Source organism: Rhagoletis pomonella, unplaced genomic scaffold (assembly GCF_013731165.1).
Source record: "Rhagoletis pomonella isolate Grant_MI unplaced genomic scaffold, Rhpom_1.0 Rhpom_scaffold_00002, whole genome shotgun sequence".
In the NCBI taxonomy this organism is placed as follows: Eukaryota; Metazoa; Arthropoda; class Insecta; order Diptera; family Tephritidae; genus Rhagoletis; species Rhagoletis pomonella.
In genome coordinates, this window is record NW_023458556.1 from 41,190,353 (window position 1) to 41,210,660 (window position 20,308).

General features: G+C 32.9%; 2 protein-coding genes across 3 annotated transcripts in view; both read right to left on the reverse strand.

Moving 5' to 3' along the window:
• Positions 1–10,231: 10,231 nt before the first annotated feature.
• On the reverse strand, positions 10,232–11,686 carry LOC118733600. Its single transcript, XM_036463061.1, has 3 exons — positions 11,140–11,686; positions 10,775–11,047; positions 10,232–10,699 (listed from the first exon to the last, which is right to left on the reverse strand). Exons 1-3 carry the CDS (start codon positions 11,209–11,211, stop codon positions 10,607–10,609), a joined length of 438 nt encoding a protein of 145 aa, XP_036318954.1. The 5' UTR covers positions 11,212–11,686; the 3' UTR covers positions 10,232–10,606.
• A 5,040-nt stretch (positions 11,687–16,726) lies between these two features.
• Positions 16,727–20,308, reverse strand: part of LOC118733607 — an 8,341-nt gene continuing 4,759 nt past the window's right edge. The window contains exons 1-3 of one of the 2 annotated variants that reach the window (XM_036463068.1): positions 17,967–18,257; positions 17,176–17,385; positions 16,727–17,052 (exon numbers count right to left, since the gene is read on the reverse strand). In XM_036463068.1, the coding sequence (XP_036318961.1) occupies positions 16,984–17,052; positions 17,176–17,385; positions 17,967–18,140 (453 nt within the window). In that variant the 5' untranslated portion in view covers positions 18,141–18,257 and the 3' untranslated portion in view covers positions 16,727–16,983. Of the gene's footprint in view, positions 17,053–17,175; positions 17,386–17,966; positions 18,258–20,308 lie in introns of those variants that run through there. The other variant, XR_004992274.1, reaches the window with a different exon arrangement.

A 20,308-nucleotide genomic window follows, 5' to 3' on the forward strand; every position in this document is an offset into this window, starting at 1 on the left:
GCGATCAAATATGCTTGAGTCGGAGGTCTTCTCGCTGAGCTAATTTCATATTGTACGAGAAGTGAGAATTTGTACACTTACACCACAAGTTTCAACTGTCCCGTTCGGCATTAGAGCTTTGCCAGTCTGTATCTAAATTTTACTACAGGGTTATTTGTCTTACCATACATACATGCATATATGAGGTCATGAGAGCAGAAGTGGTCTATAAAATATAAAATAATATATATAATATAAAATAGTTTCAAGTGACATAAATTTTAAATTTGAAGTCGCTTATTCCTTTATTTTAAGGGACAAAGCTACTTTCTTTTATTTACGTGCTTTTGTATATGCACTCATGCGTGGTTATTGATATGCTCATTCCTACATATCGCACACGATCTTCAAAAGTGACACAACTCAAAATTTGACATTTTTGAAAGAATGCACTACAAATGTGCACAGAGCTTTTATTTACCTTTTAGTAAAAGCTGGTGCAAATTTTTGTTATAATTTTTTGATAAAACCTAATATAAGGTCCCCCTTGCCCATATGATTAGCATGTGCTACAAAATACTTTTTCGCATTTTCTGACGAACGTGTAATTTTTCAGTTGTGTCACTTTTGACGATCGTGTGCTATATGTTGATCACACGCCCAATAGCACTGCTGGCAAAAGTTTTCGGCTACAGTTTTTCAGATTTATTATGTCATATCTTAACTTACATACATAGCAGTGTGGGGCAAAATTGTATTTACTAGGTATTAAGTACTAAGTACAAAAGTATTTATGTTGTGGTAAATACCAATGTACTATTTACTTAATTATTTTGAACGTTACTAAATACCGAGTACGCTAGTATTTATGTACTTAGTTTCACAGCGCTAAATACTTAGTCTAAAAGTATTTTGCTAGTGTCACCTAAGGCTTTCTGCACATTGGTCGTCCAATCATAGTTGCTTCATCGTCACAATCATTATGCAACGATTACATGACGACTACACTTTCACACATTCGGTCGTGATATTTCAATTCATTTGGCGTCTAAAAATTTGCTTGGAACAGGTATTTTCTGTTTTTTCGGTTGATATTTTCTCGAAATTTTCACAAAAACCTGCAAGTTAAAAATTACGAACTGTGCTGCAATAATCCCAGAGCCGCACGCGCAGACTTTTTATAATTTCGTCATATTTGGAAGTTATAACTCTCACATTTATTGAATTTTGTTGCAGTTATCCACTTTTTAATCATCTCCACCGAGTTTATGCAAGAAATATTAATTTTAATGTAATTTTAATGCAAATATTAACTTCTTCACTAATTTGCAACCATGGTTGGAAGAGAAGTGTGCAGATAACCTAACGAAACACTGCGGGCAGAAGTACCTTGAGAATTTGGCTTCACCAGAGTATTTAGCGCCTGCTAAACACTTTCACAAACACACTATTTTATGTAATTTAGTATCCAGCAACTCCTAAATACCCAAGTGTTGTTTACTTTAATATCTAACAGCTCCTAATTTAGGTACATTTTTGACTTGAGTATTTAGCTAAATTCCTAAATATTTATTCAACAATCTTGTTGAGCTTGAGGCCGTTTTGCCGGCAGAATTTTCAATTAAAACGGCCTCGAGCTCAAAAAAAAAAATATTTTGAATATAAGTTTTTCTACTTGGGTATTTATTTACTCCTAAATACCCAGTTATTGTTAATTGAGTATTAAGCGAACTCTTGAATACCTAAGTTTTTTTACTTGAATATTTAGACATCTCTAAATACTAAGTATTTACGGCTCTAACATGCCAAGAAATTGCATGATTTGTTATTCAGCTTAAAGCAAAAATTGGTTCCTTTCAATCACGTATATCTTATGAACCAATCTAAAAATCTTAAAATGCGGCAAATGAAAGCCAATGAAATTCTCCATATACCGTATATACATCACTTTCCGATAGGGCTTATAGTTTCTGACAAATTAATTAATCATTCCCGATTTTTTTATCTTTTAATGAAAACATAAAAAAAATCAAACAGAAGAATAATTTAAAAAATAACAGGTTCTGTGCCAAATTTTTGCATTTGCACTAAAGCCTGTTCTGTTACAAAAAAACATCAAGTTACTGATGAAGAAAATCGGTGGATAAATGCGAAATAATGAGTGGTCAAATGAAAATCCGCAAAGATTTTTTGTATAAATACGAGTAAAGCGTGCTACTCGGATGTACGTGGCTAATTTTCCATGCAAAAAATGTTTACGCATTTTCATTTGATAAATCGCTCCTTTTTAATTTATCCACCGATATTCTACATTTGTAGTTTAGTTTTTTTGTAAAGGAAATAATTTCTATCGAGCCCATCCGATAACACTGTGCGACAGTAAATTTTACACAAAAATATCAATATATGCGCCAATTTAGGGGCCAAACTGTGTTTTTAGTTTTTCTCTCTGCCGTCATCTGTTTTCTTAAAAGACTTTTAAACAGGGTTCGTATTTGCACACACATGCTCTGCTCACACACACGCCAGAAACACTTTCAACTTGTACTCACTGCTCATACACATGTGTGTGCTTAAGTGGAAAACAAACTCTGCTCACAGAAAAGTGTGTGCTGTTTGTTATTAAGCACATGCACATGTGTGTGAGCCGATTTTTGTACAAATTTCAGCCCATGCACATGCACATAATATATTTTTAAAAGAATTTGTTTATTAAACGTTATTTTTTGAAAGACAATTCAATAAAAAGTGAGATGTTGTTTGTTTTTTATATGACAGAAAACATATTAAAAAATTATTTTAAGATTTGAGATAGAAATCGAAGTGTATAAGTTTCTCTACGCAAAGCACACACATGTGCGTGTGCTTTATATTAATAAAAATAAAGTACACACATGTGCCCGTGCTTTTTACCAAACAGCACACACATGTGATGTGAGCAAGTTTTTAATTTTTTATATGCACAGCACACGTGTGTGAGCGTAAAATGTTAGGATGTGCTGCGCATGTGTGTGCAAATACGAACCCTGCCTTTAAATATTTCAAGGTATGATTAATTTAAAAATGTAAATGTAATGTATTTGCATTAGGATGCATTTCCATTTTATATCTACATATATTGCGGTATTGACTTGGTTTAAATTGAAAAAAAAATCGTTACTCTAACTTTTTCAAAAGGTTGCAACAGCATCCCAAAATATTTTTTAAAACCTCTCAAAAGTTTTTCTTTTTAAAATCGAAATTTAAAAATACAGTTAAACCATTAAATAATTTTGAAATTTCAGCTGGCAACCCTTTTTTTAATATTTTTCTACCAACTACTACTACTAGAAGCTACCGTGTAGAATGAAAAAAAAATATTAACAATTTCGTTGATCTGTCCAGATCCTCGAAGTAATTATTCACCAGTAATTCGGCCAGCAAGTACTTAATGCATCGCATGTCTCCCTTGTCCTTAAAACTTCTACAGAAATCATTACACGTGGCCAGAAGGCCAATATTTCGCTAGTATGGAATATTTTACAACGCGATGTACCTAATGGAGAGTAGAACACGAAGCTTATGAACTTTTGCATATGTCAAGCTAATTAAATGTAATTGTTATTCATACATACCTCATGTATATCATATTCAAATGCTGCAAAGTTAAAGTTCAACTCGTACTTGCCTTTTGCGGTTGATGAATTTCAGTCACGTTCGAATTACAGTTATCTACAATTTATGTCCTTATTTAATAAAACTAATTACATTTGTAATTTTGCCCTTATCGGCTGATAGTTACTTCGCCGATGTTATGTAGATGAAGAACAGCAAAAATCAAAAGCTGCATGTCAAATATTTATTTGAAGCAAACCTTAAGTAAACTGTAATTGAAAATAGTTGAGTAACAAATATGATGGAATGTTAACGTGAGTGTACAAATACAATTATGCTTACCAGCCCTTAGGATCGCTACTTTTTCCAGAAGTTTACCAACTCCTTGTAAAAACTTACCAACACATAATTCGGCAAAATTCGTGCACAAGGACGAATAGGCACTGAAAATTTCTTTTTAAAATTTCCAATAGTTATTTTCTGAAAAAAATTTATTTTAAAGAGCAATATATAGGCTACCAAAATCCGAATTGAGGCCTTTAAACTTTATAATCCTTGGGTAAATAATTTATTAAAAATACATTCTCAATACCCATTCGTCCTTGTGTACGAAAAATTAACTATTTTTTAATTCTATACAATTTTCTCTTTTATTTGATCTCATATTGTCCTTCTGCATTGCACTGAATTTGCTAAATAATATTTTGAATCAATCATATCCTTGAAATTTCAAAGTCCCTTAAAAAAATCCCGACGTCTGTTTCCCTTTATTTCTCGCCTAGTTTCGTGAGTATATTAACTTTTTCGTAAGTTTCCATTTTTTTTGGATTTTGTCGCACGGTGTTATGTACTCGTATGATCATCATTTTACACATTGGCATCGACATTCGCATTCGCATCAAATGATACGAATATTTTGCGAATGCGAAAGTACATATACAAGTGCAGAGCATGCAGTTACCCTGCAGGGAAACCGCGTACTAGTGAACCAAATTTCTAGTTCCCCACCAGTCCAAAATCAGCGAAATTTGGTACTTTCAAAAAACTATTTTATTTCACCTTTTCAATTAGATATCCATATCTAGGATGACGAATTTAGAACTGGCTCGAAACTATAAAAAAAAGAATGAACAACGAACTAGATCTTATCTGTCGAATTTAGAACTAGTTCGGAACTATGGGAAAATATATGCAGCGGGGGGCTTAGTTACTTTACATAGATATGTGTTTGGCGGCTTTTTCGTTCAAGTACGCTTCCATTCTGCACTTCGCAGATGCTTTTCATAACTTGGTATTATAAAACAAAAATTTGTGTTAACGTTTTAACATCTTTGGCAGCGTCAAACCTTTCAGAATTTAGTAGTACTAAAAAAATTTAAAATTAACATTTGCGCCTTGTCATTACATTAACATTCTCTGCTTTAAGTCATTCGTGCGGAAGCTCATACATTGCCTTTAATTTGCCAATAAGAGTTTTCTGAGATTTTACTCCATTTTGGCTGATCTACTTGTGCTTTTCACACGAAATAGTAATATCACTAAGCACCAAGTTATTCTTAATAAACCAAATGAAGCTTGAACAATGTTTGTAATTATTTATAGCACATAGTGCCTATGTTGGCGAGTGGCGCTAATTTGATGGACAGAAGCCAACATGAAGGAATTGAATTTGTGGAATTGTAGCAAGCAGCCGTTTGCCCACGATGCATCGTTCGAAGCGTATACAAAAGTGTGTGGTCGATTTGAATGAAAGTTGTCAACTCTTTCTAGCAATACACTGCCGGAACAAAGTATTGGCACAGAAAATTTTTCACAATATATGCAACAATTTGTATTCTAATATTTTTCCGCCAATTTTGTATAAAACATATGGTTAATTCCACAACAAAAAACATAAAAATATAGTACCTAAACTTTGTGCAAAGCTTGCGAAAATTCAGCAATTTTTCAACTTTTTAATCAGATTTTTTAGAATTTTTTGAGTATACAGATTTGTATCCCAATCAATTTAATTATAATAGAGTACAAGTTTTAGGTAGCGAGGAATTACCGTTGATTTTGGACGCAGTCTCTTCCATACAAACAATTTTTTTCGAAAATACTTTATACTAAAAATTCTCTAAAATCAAAAATTTTATTAAAAAGTTGAAAATTTCCATGAAAATTTGCTAAATTTTGCGAGTTTTGCACAAAGTTTAGGAATTATATTTTTATGTTTTTTTGTTGTAGAAGGAACCATATTTGTATACAAAAAAAATTATTAGAATAAAAAAAAATTATTGAAAAATTTGCTGTGCCAATACTCTGTTCCGGCAGTGTATTAAGCAGCAGTCAATTACGCATTTTTCGCACCGATCTAATAAGGGTTTCGCTTCCCAGAAGAGCGAAAGTTTTCCAGCTTACTCACTTTTAATTTCGTACTTAAGCTAGCAATGCTATTTCAATTAAAAGCTCACCCGAAAGCAACAAGATCTGAGTTAGAAGCGAAGCAGTCAGATAAGGGAAAATTTGATTTGATTTGAAAATTTGAAAACAAAGAAGCTAATGCTATTCAGGCTATCCTACAATTGTTAAATAAAAAATAAATTTTCTGCACTATGGAAAAAATTGCAAAGGGCAAATTCTGTCAAGCCAATTCAGTAAAGCAGAATTTCCATCAAATACATACAAACTTCTACAAACGTATGTATATGTACGATAACATTTTCGTGTCTGTCGCACCTAATTAGCAGATAATTAATTTCGATTGCCAATTATTGCTGTTGCGCATGCTCATATATTAATAAGCATCATTTATTTATATTCTTTTGTCGCTATTGTTACTGGTGTCTCTATTTGTACTGGTATTTTACGTGACTTTTGCCTTTTGTCATTACGCAGTAATTTTGCTTCGTGGCTATTCGCAAAATTTCATTATTTCATTAGCTACTTTTTGACACAAAGTTATGACAGTATGACGCCAACTAAGGTCATTCTTAAGCTTCCCTTATTCTTCATTACGGATTCTTCTGTCACCGACAATGATCTGAGTCTATGAAAGTGTTGTATGCAGGGCTGCCAACTTGGCTCAAATTGTGCCATTTTTGGCACTTAATTTTTCAATTTTGCACTTTTCAAAAATAGTAATATTTCAATACATTTTTGTAAAATCCTTTGCGTCTAGTTCTTTTCCTCAACTAAAATTTTCCAATTTCTATAGTGTATACAACTGATTTATCTTATTTTGGCATTGGACTTTTATTTTAGGAATGTGTTTCCAATTTTAATGCTAAATGTTAAGAATTAAAAAGAATGGCACCATTTTTGACACTTCTTTTTTTCTATTTGGCACATTTTGGCACTTTTTTATCCTCAATATGGCACTTCATAGCTAAGGATAGTTGGCAGCCCTGATTGTATATGTTTACATATAATCACTTTAAGTCGCATGGGACGTACATACATAGGCACGCAGACTTTCTTATGGCGACGCAGCTGCCCTTGGATTACAACAAAAATAATTTCTTAAGTAATATTTCTTCACTAATTTTTTGTAAGAATTTTTTATGGTTTTCTGCTTGAATCTGCTGTTTAAAGATATTTGGCATATTTGTATATGCATGTTGCGTACGATTTGATATTTATTTGTGGAATACACATTTTTTGAGGCTTTCGCTGCCCTGTCATAAACGTGAAGGGCATAAGAGAGCTGTTAGTAGGAATGTTTATTGCAAAAATAAAGTACTTACAAACTGCATAGTGCTTTCGAAAAGTTTTGAATCTTGCGTGTGATGTGTGAATTTTAAACCGAGTAGTTTCAACATGATCTTCAACTTTAACTGTTCGGTGCATCTACTATGTACAAATAGTTAGAAACCGTACTTTATGGAAGTGCTCAGAAAGGAAAATACCAAACTAAAGCTTACTAAGTAGGAGGATACAATCCAAAAAGCTACAGGCTACTCATGTGCCTCCCCAAGGAAGAAACTAAGAATCATTGCAGGCTTTTTGACTAACAGGAAACTAGCAAATGCTAGGTGTCTGGTGAAGCGACCCGTGTCATTGCACCTCCTACTGGAGAGTGTGGTGTAGTAGGGAGAGAAGCATAGCACATCTAAGAGCAAAAGAGGAGCATATACACTCCCTATCTCCGGGAACTGTTATGAAATTTATAGTGTATCCAAGGCTAGCTGAGGTATTGTAATGAGCTGAGGGCACAATAGACCTACTTGTCGCAGTGATTACTCTATTTGTATATTTATGTAAATCTATTCCAAAACAACCATGATAAATGCCTGCAAAAATGCATGTGAAAAGGTAAAGTCGGAATTTTAATGCCGCCACCCCCTTTGATTGTTCTATTCCGAAAAAAATATACCCCTATTTTTTTATTTTCAAAGCTTTCCGTGGATTTTATATGGGAAAAAATAACTTTTCGTAGAAATTGTGAAGAATTCTTGAGTTGGTTTTTGAGCTACAAAAAAAGTTCTCCCCGGTACTGCTTTGGACTTCTCATTGAACTATTCGCTGTAGAGACTTTCATACAAATTTCAAAATTTAGCTGATTTTACCTGCGCGTTTACATTTCATAACTGAGTTTATATAAGGCTAGCTTCCAAAACGTACCAATACAATGCTTGGATACTGTTCTACTCCAGTATTTTAACTCTTTGTATATGTTGGGACTGGCAAGCTATCGATAGTCCGAACCATCGATAGTTTCCGATACTACACTCCGTTGCATAATTATAAATCCAGTACAAAAGTCTTTGAAACAGCCGCCACAATCAAGATAGTTAAAAACTTTCTTCTATGACTTTTGCATCATAAGAGCTCTCTTAAAATAGAGTGGTTATTTTTTTTATAATCATAACCTGGTTTAAAAAAATTTAAAAAATCTAAAAATTACTTGTTGCAAACTATAAATCCAAAAAAAAGAAATCCCAATAAAATTAGTAAAACACGCAAACATGTCCTTCTAATACTCTATTTGTGCTCCATTGACTTTAATTAACTGAAATATATGCTTGCTCATACTTAGATATAATGTCTTCGGTAAAGCAGCGTCCAGTTTATGCCACTCTTGCAAAATCGCCAATTTAAGCCATATAACGTTTGCAAATTGGCGATTATCAGCATAAACTTTCTTTGCCAGTATTCTCCAAGTACGATACTGGTAGCCATGGCTACCAGACCAACAACTAGAAACCAGTCGCCATACATAATAGGGCCATAAGTGATTTTTTTGAATATCCAGTCTGCCACATTGAATCCACCATTTTGAAAAACCATCACTTTGAAAAACCTCCGTGAGCCGTTTCTAATTGATCTGTTATGATTTTGATTTTTGGCCAGCTTTCTTCAGACTTGCGACCGCTGTGGGGCGCTCAGACAGATGCGGTATACCGTTGCGATACGATGCGTTCAAAAATTGTGTTGCAGTAGGCACAATTGATCGCACGATATGAGTGACATGGACATTGTGGAGTACTGAAATGGAATTAATAATTCAGCTCGTCAATTGTTACCCCATATTATACGATTTGAAGTACTTATTGAAAATATAAAGATTGGGGATAAGAAAGATGAAGCACCGCAGTGTACCGTTATCGCATCAAATACGATACCGTATCACACCGGTACAATCGCATCTGTTTGAGGCCACCTTAAGAAGGATCCATAACGAATAAATACGGTTCGTGGCACTTAAGTGATGCTAGCTATTAAAATAAAATAAAAATTTAGACTATTCTCTTCTTAATTGGTACTGTAACCGCATAAGAGGTTTTGGAAAAAAAATCTAAATTGACTTGCAAAAATACTTTGGATACAGAGGTTTACGGCGAATCTTTTTTTGCTGGTACGGTCTAGTGTACATACTACATCTTATCATATAAAACTATATCCGTCAATAAAAATAAGCGACAGATATATACAAATTAACAACATTTATGCAATTTAGTATATTATTATTTTTCAGTAATGCTCAAACTTTCGATATAATTTCAAATTGGCACAAAAAATTATTTTGTTTTGGTTATTAACTAGGGCGATTGACTCGGTTTTCCCAAACCGGTTTCGACCTTTTTTTTGAAATCTTAATTTTTCGAATATAGAATAAATTGGATTTTTTATGGAACAAACCTGTTTTTTCATTTCATATAAATCTTGACCTCTCAATAAATGTTTTGAGTTTTTCGAAGTTTTCAATGCATTCCACCAAAGAAAGTTTTTTATGACAGATCTACTACACTCGGAGGTTTGCCATTGTCTGCCAAGGAGCGACGGCTATTTGAAAACCTTTTTTGATGTTGCTGGGACCATAAATTTAACCAAATTGTTTTATTTTTGATCTAAAAAACTTTGAACTTATTTTCCAAATAAAATCTATTTTTACTGATAATAATTTTATTGTAATTCGATCATGACTTCTACCAACAAAAGAGTTTTCACTACATAAAAACTATTTATTTTCTTAGATACTCTGCCTTATCCTGAGTTTCGCCTGAAAAAAAATCACCCAAAAATTTGCCATCCGTCCATAGTAAAACCATGGATATCAAAAGTGAAAAGTGAACCGGCTGAATATCAAAATCGTTTTTTTTTCTAATTGCAATTTTTCGAATAACTCGAAACCGGCTTTCTGAAAAAAAAATCCAAATAATCGAGCACCCCAGTATAAACTTGTTTAAGTCCATTTACATATGCATCTTTTACTACAAAATTTATATAACAACGCAGTATTTGGATTAATAAATCACTGATTCACAAACGATTCCAGCTTAAAATTAACTAACTGAAATTCATCGAAATTAGTCATTACTATTTGCTAAAGCTATGTACATACGTATGTATATATTTCTTAAATATCAGAATATCAGAGTACGTCGGCAGTGCAGCAACACTAACTTAGCAGTAGCATTAAGAGCGCTAATAAAAATCAACAACTTTAATTTATTCCGAAAATTGTATGCTTTCTCACATTGGGGACTTTGTGATTACAAAAATACTGTTATCTTCAACAACCTTCACACACACACACACACACTCGTAACTAAGTCTGTGTGCTCACATCCCGTTGACGATATCTTCTATAGTTATACCAGGCTTCCAAGGCATACAGGCAAAAGGCGACATAACCGAAAAACTGTGGATGGTAAAAATGTTGTTTAAATATGTATGTAGACCTATACAAATGTGCTTCAACTTTATGTAAACTCACCGCTGCTAAAGAGTATGTCACCAAAGTCAATGTCAACGCGGCAGACGACGCCAGAAAACACGTTGTTGCCAGTGTGGCATGTAAATAGAACTCATACTTGGATGCATTGCAAAGATGGCGCCGACAATGGCGCATACCACAGAAATGCTCCACATAAACGATGGCACTGCTAAGGCAAGCCAAAGTCATTACGCACATGTAGATGAGGCCGCGCAAGTTGGTTAGTGGCGCTGAGCTGAGTAAGATGCATAAAATGCCGCTCAGTGCAAACAGCTAAATAAAAGAAGAAAAAAGGCAACAAAATAAATGAAAGTAGATATGTATGTTGCTGAATCACAATTGCGCCGGGTGGCCTGCGCGCTTACCATACAGAGAAGTTTTGCCAAACCGGAAGTACTTCTGGCATAAAGGCGATCATAACCGGATGTGGAGAACATTTTGTGTATGCATGTGCTTTAGTGGCGTATAGGAATATGCATATGTATGTACATACATACGTGTTTATGTATGTATGTATGTATGTAAATGCAATTTGTTGTCAGTTCAATTCACTTCGCAAACACTTGCAATAGGCGGCTAATAGTTTTCTGTTGTTTACAGCCAGGTCACGTTACTCCCTGCTCCTCGATTTGCTTATAATACTTTGAAATGCACTTTATGGAGTAATAACGTCAGAATATTTTACTTTTAACATCCAATTTTTGTTTTTCGCTTTGATTTTTATGTATTTTAAGTAATATCAATCATGGGCCTTATCAACTTTGGAGATCGCTTTACTTTTTGGCATATATGTATTAACTAAAATTTGTGCCACTTTTATCTTCTGCACTTCCCAACCGCGATGAAAGCAGCATAGCCACTCGCCACTTGTCTGCTCATTTGAAACGCTCTACGGCTACTGACCGGCATAGTAGTATTACTCACTCAATTTTTGCTGATGACTCTTTGTTTTTTCCACATTCTCGCATTCACATTTTTTTTTTTGTTTTTGTTTTTTTTTGTATACGCATGAATAAACTTTTGTCTATGTATGTAAGTATGTTCATGAATTGTTCTTTTAATCGAACACAAAAAAAAATTGCGCTCTGTTTCACCGCTCACATAAATAATCACTTGCTAATGGGTTGAACATGAAGTGGTTTTTTTTTTTGTATTTGCGTTTGCTTATCCAAAAAAAAGGAATACTAAAAATTTCCAATTCTTTAATCAAGTGAAAGTTTCTTTTTAATAAACACTTATGCACATTTCATTGTTCTAAAATGGAAAAAAAAAACAATAAAAACTAAGTAAGAATATATGAACAAAGTTAGTAGAGTGTATCAGTGTACCCTGCAGGAAATGTGTCTAACTATAAGCAAACTTGAAGCTGGTTAGGAAGGCACTAAAGATCACTATTTTCTGGATATTTTTTTCGGGAAAGCTAACCAAATTTCTATGGCGATGGCCACGAAATAGTCAAAGATGGTTACCTACCTTGTAACTAACTACTTTTGGACATGAAATATCAATTGGAAAATCGATATATTTTTTTAATTTTTTTTTTTAATTATTTACTTTATTTAACATTACATATTTGTTTGCATATTAATTAAATTAACTTATTGATATTCTACTGTAGGTGGTCCCATATTCGAATTCCGTCAGTCATAACTCCAAAATGATAATATTAAATTACGATCTTCATTTCATTTGTACTGAATTCGAAAAAGTATTTGTGAAGTGCAGAAGTAAAATTTGTTTGAGGATATTTAAATATAAACTTGTTTAGAGAAAACAATCTGTCGATTACGTCTGCATGGCTTCTGCATTACTTTTCAACTAGTTCCAAGTTAGCATTTTGTAGTTAACTATAAGTTGTATACATACTTTCTAGAAATATCGCAAAAAATCTAACTACAATTGAATTATTTTTTATCAATTGATAATTCTTTTCTGCAGGGTATCTACTCACATACATACATACATTCATACATACATATGTGTGTACGCATACGCTTACTTTGTACAACATTTATTAACAATGCTTACTTTCACGCATACCGCTATTGTTGCTTATCATCTATTGCACAGCACAATCATTACAAAACGCTTAAGTGCCTCTCATTCAAATCGCTCCATCTCTCCCAGTTCTCCCAAAACTCATACTCTCTTCGCTAACAACACTTGATTAAACGTCGATTAAATTTATTGAATTGAATGCTCACCATCGTGCTGCCAGCTGGAAATTTTGCAACAAATACGATATCTAGTGTTTACAAAATGGTCAGATAAAAATGATAGAGAAAAAAATACTTAAATAAAACCACAATATTTTGATATATGAGCATTATGCCTTTATTTTGAAGCTACGTTCATGCCATTAAATATGGAATATTCAAATTATCGTCTCATCTTCGCTGGCGGTTCTTCAAGTGGTCTAGCCGCGGCGCTAGAATAACCCTATTACCTGATTCCCACTAGGCATTAAATATCAAAAAATTTTATTGACAAATTTGGGCACTAAAAAGTCTTTTTCCACACGGCATTTGTTTATAGTAGAAAATTGTTCGTCATTTTTGTCATTTCAATGCCAAGTGGAAACTAGGAATGTAAGTGGATTTTTTTTTTCTTTAAATATCTTTAATTTTATGATCCTTGTTAGGTTGATTGCGAACTCATCAGCCTCACCTAAAAAAAATCTCTCAATTTCAAGGTAAAAAAAGCGAAAATCAGGGTGCCACATGAATACTTTGATAGTTTCACCACCCCAAGTTACGAAATTCTCGGTTTTTTTATCTGCCTGTGGACCGTGCCCAGCACAAACATTTCCACGGTGAGACAATTGCCTGCGCACTGAAGCCATGAGGACGATCAACCACACTGCAAAATTCACGTTACGGTATGTATGTATAACTGAGCCGGAATTTCGAAAATATTTCTTTATTAATATCCACATTGAATATCTTTGACCGATGGATGGTTAAAAATGCTTTTTTTTTAGTATTCACAGCTTAAATTTTTGGGGTCCTTATTTCTAAGCATACCTACATATTTCAAATATTTTTCGTCAAGGTTACTTCCCTTTTCGCTTGCAAAAATATTCTGGCAACCTTAACTCGCATTTTCGGTGCACTCTTATACAAAATGTTTGTATGTATGCATACAAGAATATATACAAAGCTATACATATTTGCGCTCATACTTAACATTTAACATATGGGCTTTTTGTTTCTTAATTGTTATAAACAAATACTTGAACATTTGTATGTATGCAAGTATTTACATATGTACACATTCATGTGTTTGTATCATTTCGGTTGTTCAAGATATTTATCTTTAAAATAAGTACTTTTTTCTGCTTTTGTTATTTTTTAATAAACAAGATTATTTTCGTGTATTGTTTTGTTTTATTAGAGCTGATAAAATTCAGTTTTGAATAGCTCATATTTTACTACATAAAATTCAAGATATTTTATAAATTTTCTAAGAGATCTATTAATGGCATTTAGCATCCATAGTAACTAATTCAAGTGAATATACATTCGGAGTTACCCATAAAGATAAAAATCACTTGCATGCTTGTATTACTTTGAAATGTTTGATAAAATTTGCATTTTTAATGAACCCTTAACTTTTTTTTGAAGATACTTATACTCAGCGTGAATTCACCCACGAGTAACAGGTGGTATACCTAAGCAAGCCGTGTTCACTTTTGTCACCACATAAAATGAGGCTGAAGAATTGGGTATCGATATGAAATGTGATGAATCGATTACTTTACTTCTTTATCCCGGCAACGGCTTCAAAGAACTGCGGACAGGCAGCACCGTCGGGACAATAAATGATGTGTCTGCTGTAAAACCGCATTTCTCTCCAAACTTTCCTAAGAAGTATTAACTTGCTATACAATTTGCCTGTTCTCCCTAGAAATTCCAAGCTGTTTGTGTCTGTACGATCCATACAAATTTTCAGCTTATGTTGGATGCGAGTGACATAAACAAATTAACAAAAAATTCCGAAAGTCCAATTTGTGATTAAAATGGCTATTTTTATATGATTACCTTTAAAAATCAAAGTTTTAAGTATCATCTTGATGAATGTAATAAGAGTCCAAGTATTGATAAATTTCTACCAAATTACTTTAAAATACTTGACAATGCATGTATTGAAAACGTACTACAAATACGGTGACCATTCGTACCGATTTCGGCGGGACAGTACCGATTTTGAGAAAATTGTCCCGCTGAATATTTTTTAAAAGCCGGGACGTATAAATGTGCCGATTCAGTGGTTTCTTTATTAATTTAAAAAGAGTTCCCTGTACTCTGCCCCAAAACCAATTTTTTTACAAACGTGGCAGCACATTCGTTATCCCAAATACCATAGTATATATGATCTTTGATTATATTTTATTCTGTGCTTTGTTAAGTTCTGTTTTTTTTTCATGAAACGATCCTAACTTGAGTTTAGTGAAATACTAATTCCCTCAAAAATTGCATGGATATGAAAAATATAAGCTGTAAATACAGTGGCAAAGATATAAATAGGGAAGAGACATTTTAACATTCTTTGGCTATTACCCTTTTGATTATTTAATGGTTTTTATATTTTATGAAAGTGTAGCTCGTTATTACAAAGGAAATGCAAGTCAAAGTTTAGTTAGTTCTTAGAAACATTCCGGGTATGCAGTTTTGTAGCCCATTCAATTCAAAGTGCAAATTTTAAGTAGCTTAGACTTACCATTGATTTTTGGTAAATTTTTTTTGTGGAAGGTATTGCTCATTTTCTCCATACAAAAAAAAAATCTCGGACATACTTTGCATGGAAGAAAATGCGCGAACACAAAAATTGCCAAAAATTAAGGGTAAGTCCAACCTACTTCAAACTTGCACTTTGAATTGAATGGGCATTCTCAAAACTATTCCCTTAAAATGTTTCAAATTTTGATCAGCATTTGTTAAAATTCAAAGCATTGAAATGTTGATTTACATAGTTTTTTTAGATAGTAAGCTATATTTTCATTAAAAAAAAATGATAAAAATTTTGTAAACATAGAAAAGTAGCCAAAACTTGCCAAAACGTCTCTTTCCTATTGACATTCTCGTCACCGTATATATTTATTTTGTGTATACATTTTTGTTTTTTTTCTCTTTGTTTTGTTTTAAATAAAACTGTCTTAAAAGATGTTATGTCTTTTTATTCTAAAAACAAAATTGTATGTTCGGATTCGATGCATTACAAAGGTCCCAATTTTCGTCCACAGAAATCTGGTCACCGTAACTATACAGTACAGTACAGGACAGCAACCGATAGGTGTACTCGTGAGAAAGCTAGGGTTTGGTGTAACTAACTTTATCAACGAATTGTGTGGTAAGTTAGAGACACTCAAACTACACCTACTCATTGCTAAAGAACAATAGAGGAGAGGCGAAAGACATGTTTGATTTTTCCGAAAACTATTATTATGTGATTCACTAAATAGGGAAAAATTGCTACGACGGAAGTGAGTTGTTTGACTCTTTATTCCGCTAGGCAAAAAAAAAATACTTTAAAAATATTCAGATTTTTGCCTTTACTCAAGTTTATTACGACAAAATGTGACGAAAGCTTAACAAAAGGTTTAACTCCGCATCAACAAAACCGGGAAAACTAAAAAGCCATTCCTTTCAGATTTCCAATAAGCGAGAAGTCATCATTAAGAGATTTTGAAATTCACTCGAAGTGAAAAAGTTTTATTGTGAAAACACTATTAGTTAGTGCTCAACAATCCAATGTGATTCTCCAATTGGTCTTTAATATATCATTAAAATACTAAAAATATAACGGTAAAATAATTTCCACCTTTTTAATTGAAACGACACAGATAAATTTGAATATTTTTTCATATTTTTACTCCTTTTATAATAATTAAATAAATATCGCATTAAATACAATAAATCAATTTAAAATTAAGGGGTTTTAACATTACCCTTTCTACTTTGACTTTTTGTTACTAATTTTTATTTACTTTTTTTCTATGTATAGGTTTTAGTATAGTTTACCACTTGATATTAAATATTTAAAAATTCGTTTCTCTTTCGCTTTATATATGTATATCTACGCGTCGATTTTATTCTTTCGAATGCACAGGCTTTGCCAACGCTGCCTGGTTTTGTTTTTGTACATATGTATGTTGCGCGTAGTTTGGTTGACAAAGAATGCCCCATATATATTCATGCCTGGAATACAGACTATGATCTAATCCTCGTATGAAAGGATTTTATTTTGCTCTGAAATTTTGTGGCTCCCTTCTGCTTGAACTGTAAAAAAAAATTGTTTGTGACTTTATACATACATATGAAGTAAGTATGTACCTAAGTATATATATATATATCTATATATATATATATATTTATTTAGTAAATATGTAGCTATCTACTTACTTCATTTTCGTTTTTTTCTCGCCTCGTACGTTTTATGAATAATGCTATGTCGTGAAATTGTAATCGGTTAACTTGGATAAATCGCGCAACAGCTGCGCTGAAAACTAAAATGAAACCAACAATGGCGGTGATATTGTAAGATGCCAAGCTTTTGCTACACCATTGCTGCTTACTTAGCCAAATGCAGCAGCTGCCAAGGCCTCCAGTGAACTGTAATAAAAATATTTAGAAAATGATCTATGTAGGTGAGACTAAGTAAGCATTGTAAATTTAGGTACTTAAGCAATATTCGTTAGGTTAGAGAGATCGGTCAAACGCCTCCTGGAAATTTACTTAGTGTGCGAACCGTACACTTTTATGTAAGTTGGCTCTTACCAATTAAAACTGCGCCTTACGTCTTCTGGGAGTAGAGTTTCTTAAGGTCATCACCGAAACTAATTTTATCAAGTTGTTTCAGTATGCAAAGAGATCTGCCATGCTATGGACATGAATGTCTAACCTACTCAACTCAAAAAACCAGACACACGTTCGCTTAGAGTAACGAATATTTCAGGCGGAGTTTCTGCGGAGATCTCCATATAAATTTTTATGGAAGAAAGCTTTTTGGTACACAATGTAAAACATATTCTTAGACAGATCCTACGCTGGTCTCAGTGCTGTTATCCGAATACAGTTGAAGGGTTCTTATATGTACTAATCATAGTTAGCTCTTTTATCACAATTTTAACACAACATACATATTTTTTATTAATAGAATATAATATAATATAGAAAATAATAATAATTTTTACCAGACTTAAGAGTTTGAGAAAATCACAAATAAAATGGACCACCCGACTAGTAATAAACGGTTTAGTAGCGCGCTGGCAGTCCGGTGACTTTGCTGCAGTTGGGTCTGTAGCAGGAGACATGGTAAATGTTGAACTTAAGCAACTTAACAAAAACGCTTTTGTTTTAAGTTGCATTTATAAATTTTTATAAAATGTTGGAAGTGATTGTTTAGTTAAGTGAATAGCAGCACATTGTGTGAATACAAGCAATGCTGCGGTTTTTTTTATGGGAAATTCACAAAACAACTAAACTCGCTTATCAAAGGTGTACGTGTTTGTTGTATGCATGTACTTGTAATGTATGTACATACATGTGTACATATATATATATATATATATATGTATAGTTGAAACTGGATAATAAGACTAAGAGTATTGTGGATCTTTAAATTCTGGAACACTAAGGGCCGTTTTCTGAAGTAACCTTTAACTTTAAAGCTCACTTTATATTTAAAGGTTGGATTAAAAATAAAGCTATGTCTAAAGTTAAGCACTTCTATAATCAGTGTTTTTGACGTATGTATGTATGTTTCTTGATTGTAAACCATTTTAAAACCGATAATAAAATGCTTACTTTGGAAACAATTGTAAAGAGATTTGCACACCTTTCCATCCATACAGTGGCTAAGTTAAGTTTAGATCGGATTAGAATTAAGTAATACCAATCGTAATACAAATTCTTTACTTCATATTTTTGAAACATACATTTTAAATTTTTATTGACATATTTTTTTTTTATTTTATATATATAGTGTGTCTATTTTTCGCTGATTTGAAAATAAAATCAAAAGTTCAAGCTATCTAGTCTGGACTGTATTTACATATGAAATTATTGCACACATGCAGCTACAGAAATGGTTATTCGTATGTATACACTGGCAAACCTTTTGTGGTTTTTTCATTATATTATTTAACACATGGGTGTTTCTATGAAAATGTAAACCAAAAATGCAAGTAAATCGGTTTAAATGACTTTTTGACTTTAAATTTCGTATTCAGATGTCGAAAAAAGTTTATGAAAACGCGAAACTGTGGAGAGAACTGAAATAAAATTAAATAAAAAATTTAATTATATATGCATTATTAGTAAAAATATTGTATGGGGGAAAAATCTTCACGTCCGTTATCACATTTTAATTCAAATTAAAACCAACAACGAATTGCTTCTGATTAAATATGAATTGGTTGTAGAGGTCCGGAATTTGACTTTATTTAAAGGATGTTTAAGAAAGGAAAACCTCACAGGATTCGCAGAGTTTTGCTTATTTTTACATGTACTCTGAAACCACTTCTGTTTTTGTCACTTCCGTTGTGACCTTCTTTTCATCGATTTTTCGACACTCGCAACATTTTTGGTGATGCACCCTAAAGTGCATACGTATGTATGTATACACTTGTGGGCATGGGAGAATCTTTACTTTAACCTCGTGTTGAAAAATTATCGATTTTAAAGAAACGAGGTGAAAACTAAGCGACTTGTACAAGATGAGAGGTAGGCCTCGTAGACTAAGGGCTTATGCTGATTATCTAGCTATTACCATTATTATTACCTCGTAGACTAAGGGCTATGGTGGAAGTCTAAACTCGAGGTGCAATAGTCTCGTGAAGAAATTATAAGATATGCACAACTGGACTAGAGAGTTGGGACTTCGTACTTTTTATGAAAAAGTATGGCATTCCACCCTAGTCTCCACACCATCTAGAAAATATTACTCCTAACTCCTAAACAGTTTACCAACTATCTAGAAGTTATTATGGATAGTAAACAGACGGGAGGTTGAATGTGGAGGAGAGAGTCAAGAAGGCCTCTAAAGAGTATTCGTACTTTGTTCCGATCGGAGTAAATTCACTGGTTTTTTTTTTTTTTAATTATGAAATCAAATAGCTGAAGTTCCTACGTGTACTACAAATCTGCTCCGATTTTTTTGCATTCGCCTCCTGATTACCACAACTTTACTTTACGAATTGAGGCAGTGCTTGGACTTCTTTGCTTTATAAAAGTGTACTTTCAAAAATTTGCATTTTGCCGTCTTCAGTGCTCGCGCTACCGGAAAATGTACGTTGTATGCCCAATACAAAATCAACTTCTTTTTTAAAGCACTATAAACTTATTTCTACATAGAATTTATTCATCAAATATTCGCCCAATTCTGTTTTCTTGATAAATTATTTTTAAAGCAATTTTATCAAGATTTTTATCAAGTAAAAGCTGTCTTCGCATTCTGTGTCAATATAAATAAAAAAAAAGCTCTACTATTCATTGGAACATTTAAAAAATATGAACTTAAAAGCGCAAAAGCTTT

Bases quoted from the DNA above. Each gene is read 5' to 3' on its own strand.
- LOC118733600 (XM_036463061.1), bottom strand. From the start codon at position 11,211: ATGTTCTCCACATCCGGTTATGATCGCCTTTATGCCAGAAGTACTTCC. The intron at 11,048-11,139 runs GTAAGCGCGCAG...TCTTTTATTTAG, and splicing joins TGGCAAAACTTCTCTGTATG to CTGTTTGCACTGAGCGGCAT. The intron at 10,700-10,774 runs GTGAGTTTACAT...TACCATCCACAG, and splicing joins TGACATACTCTTTAGCAGCG to TTTTTCGGTTATGTCGCCTT.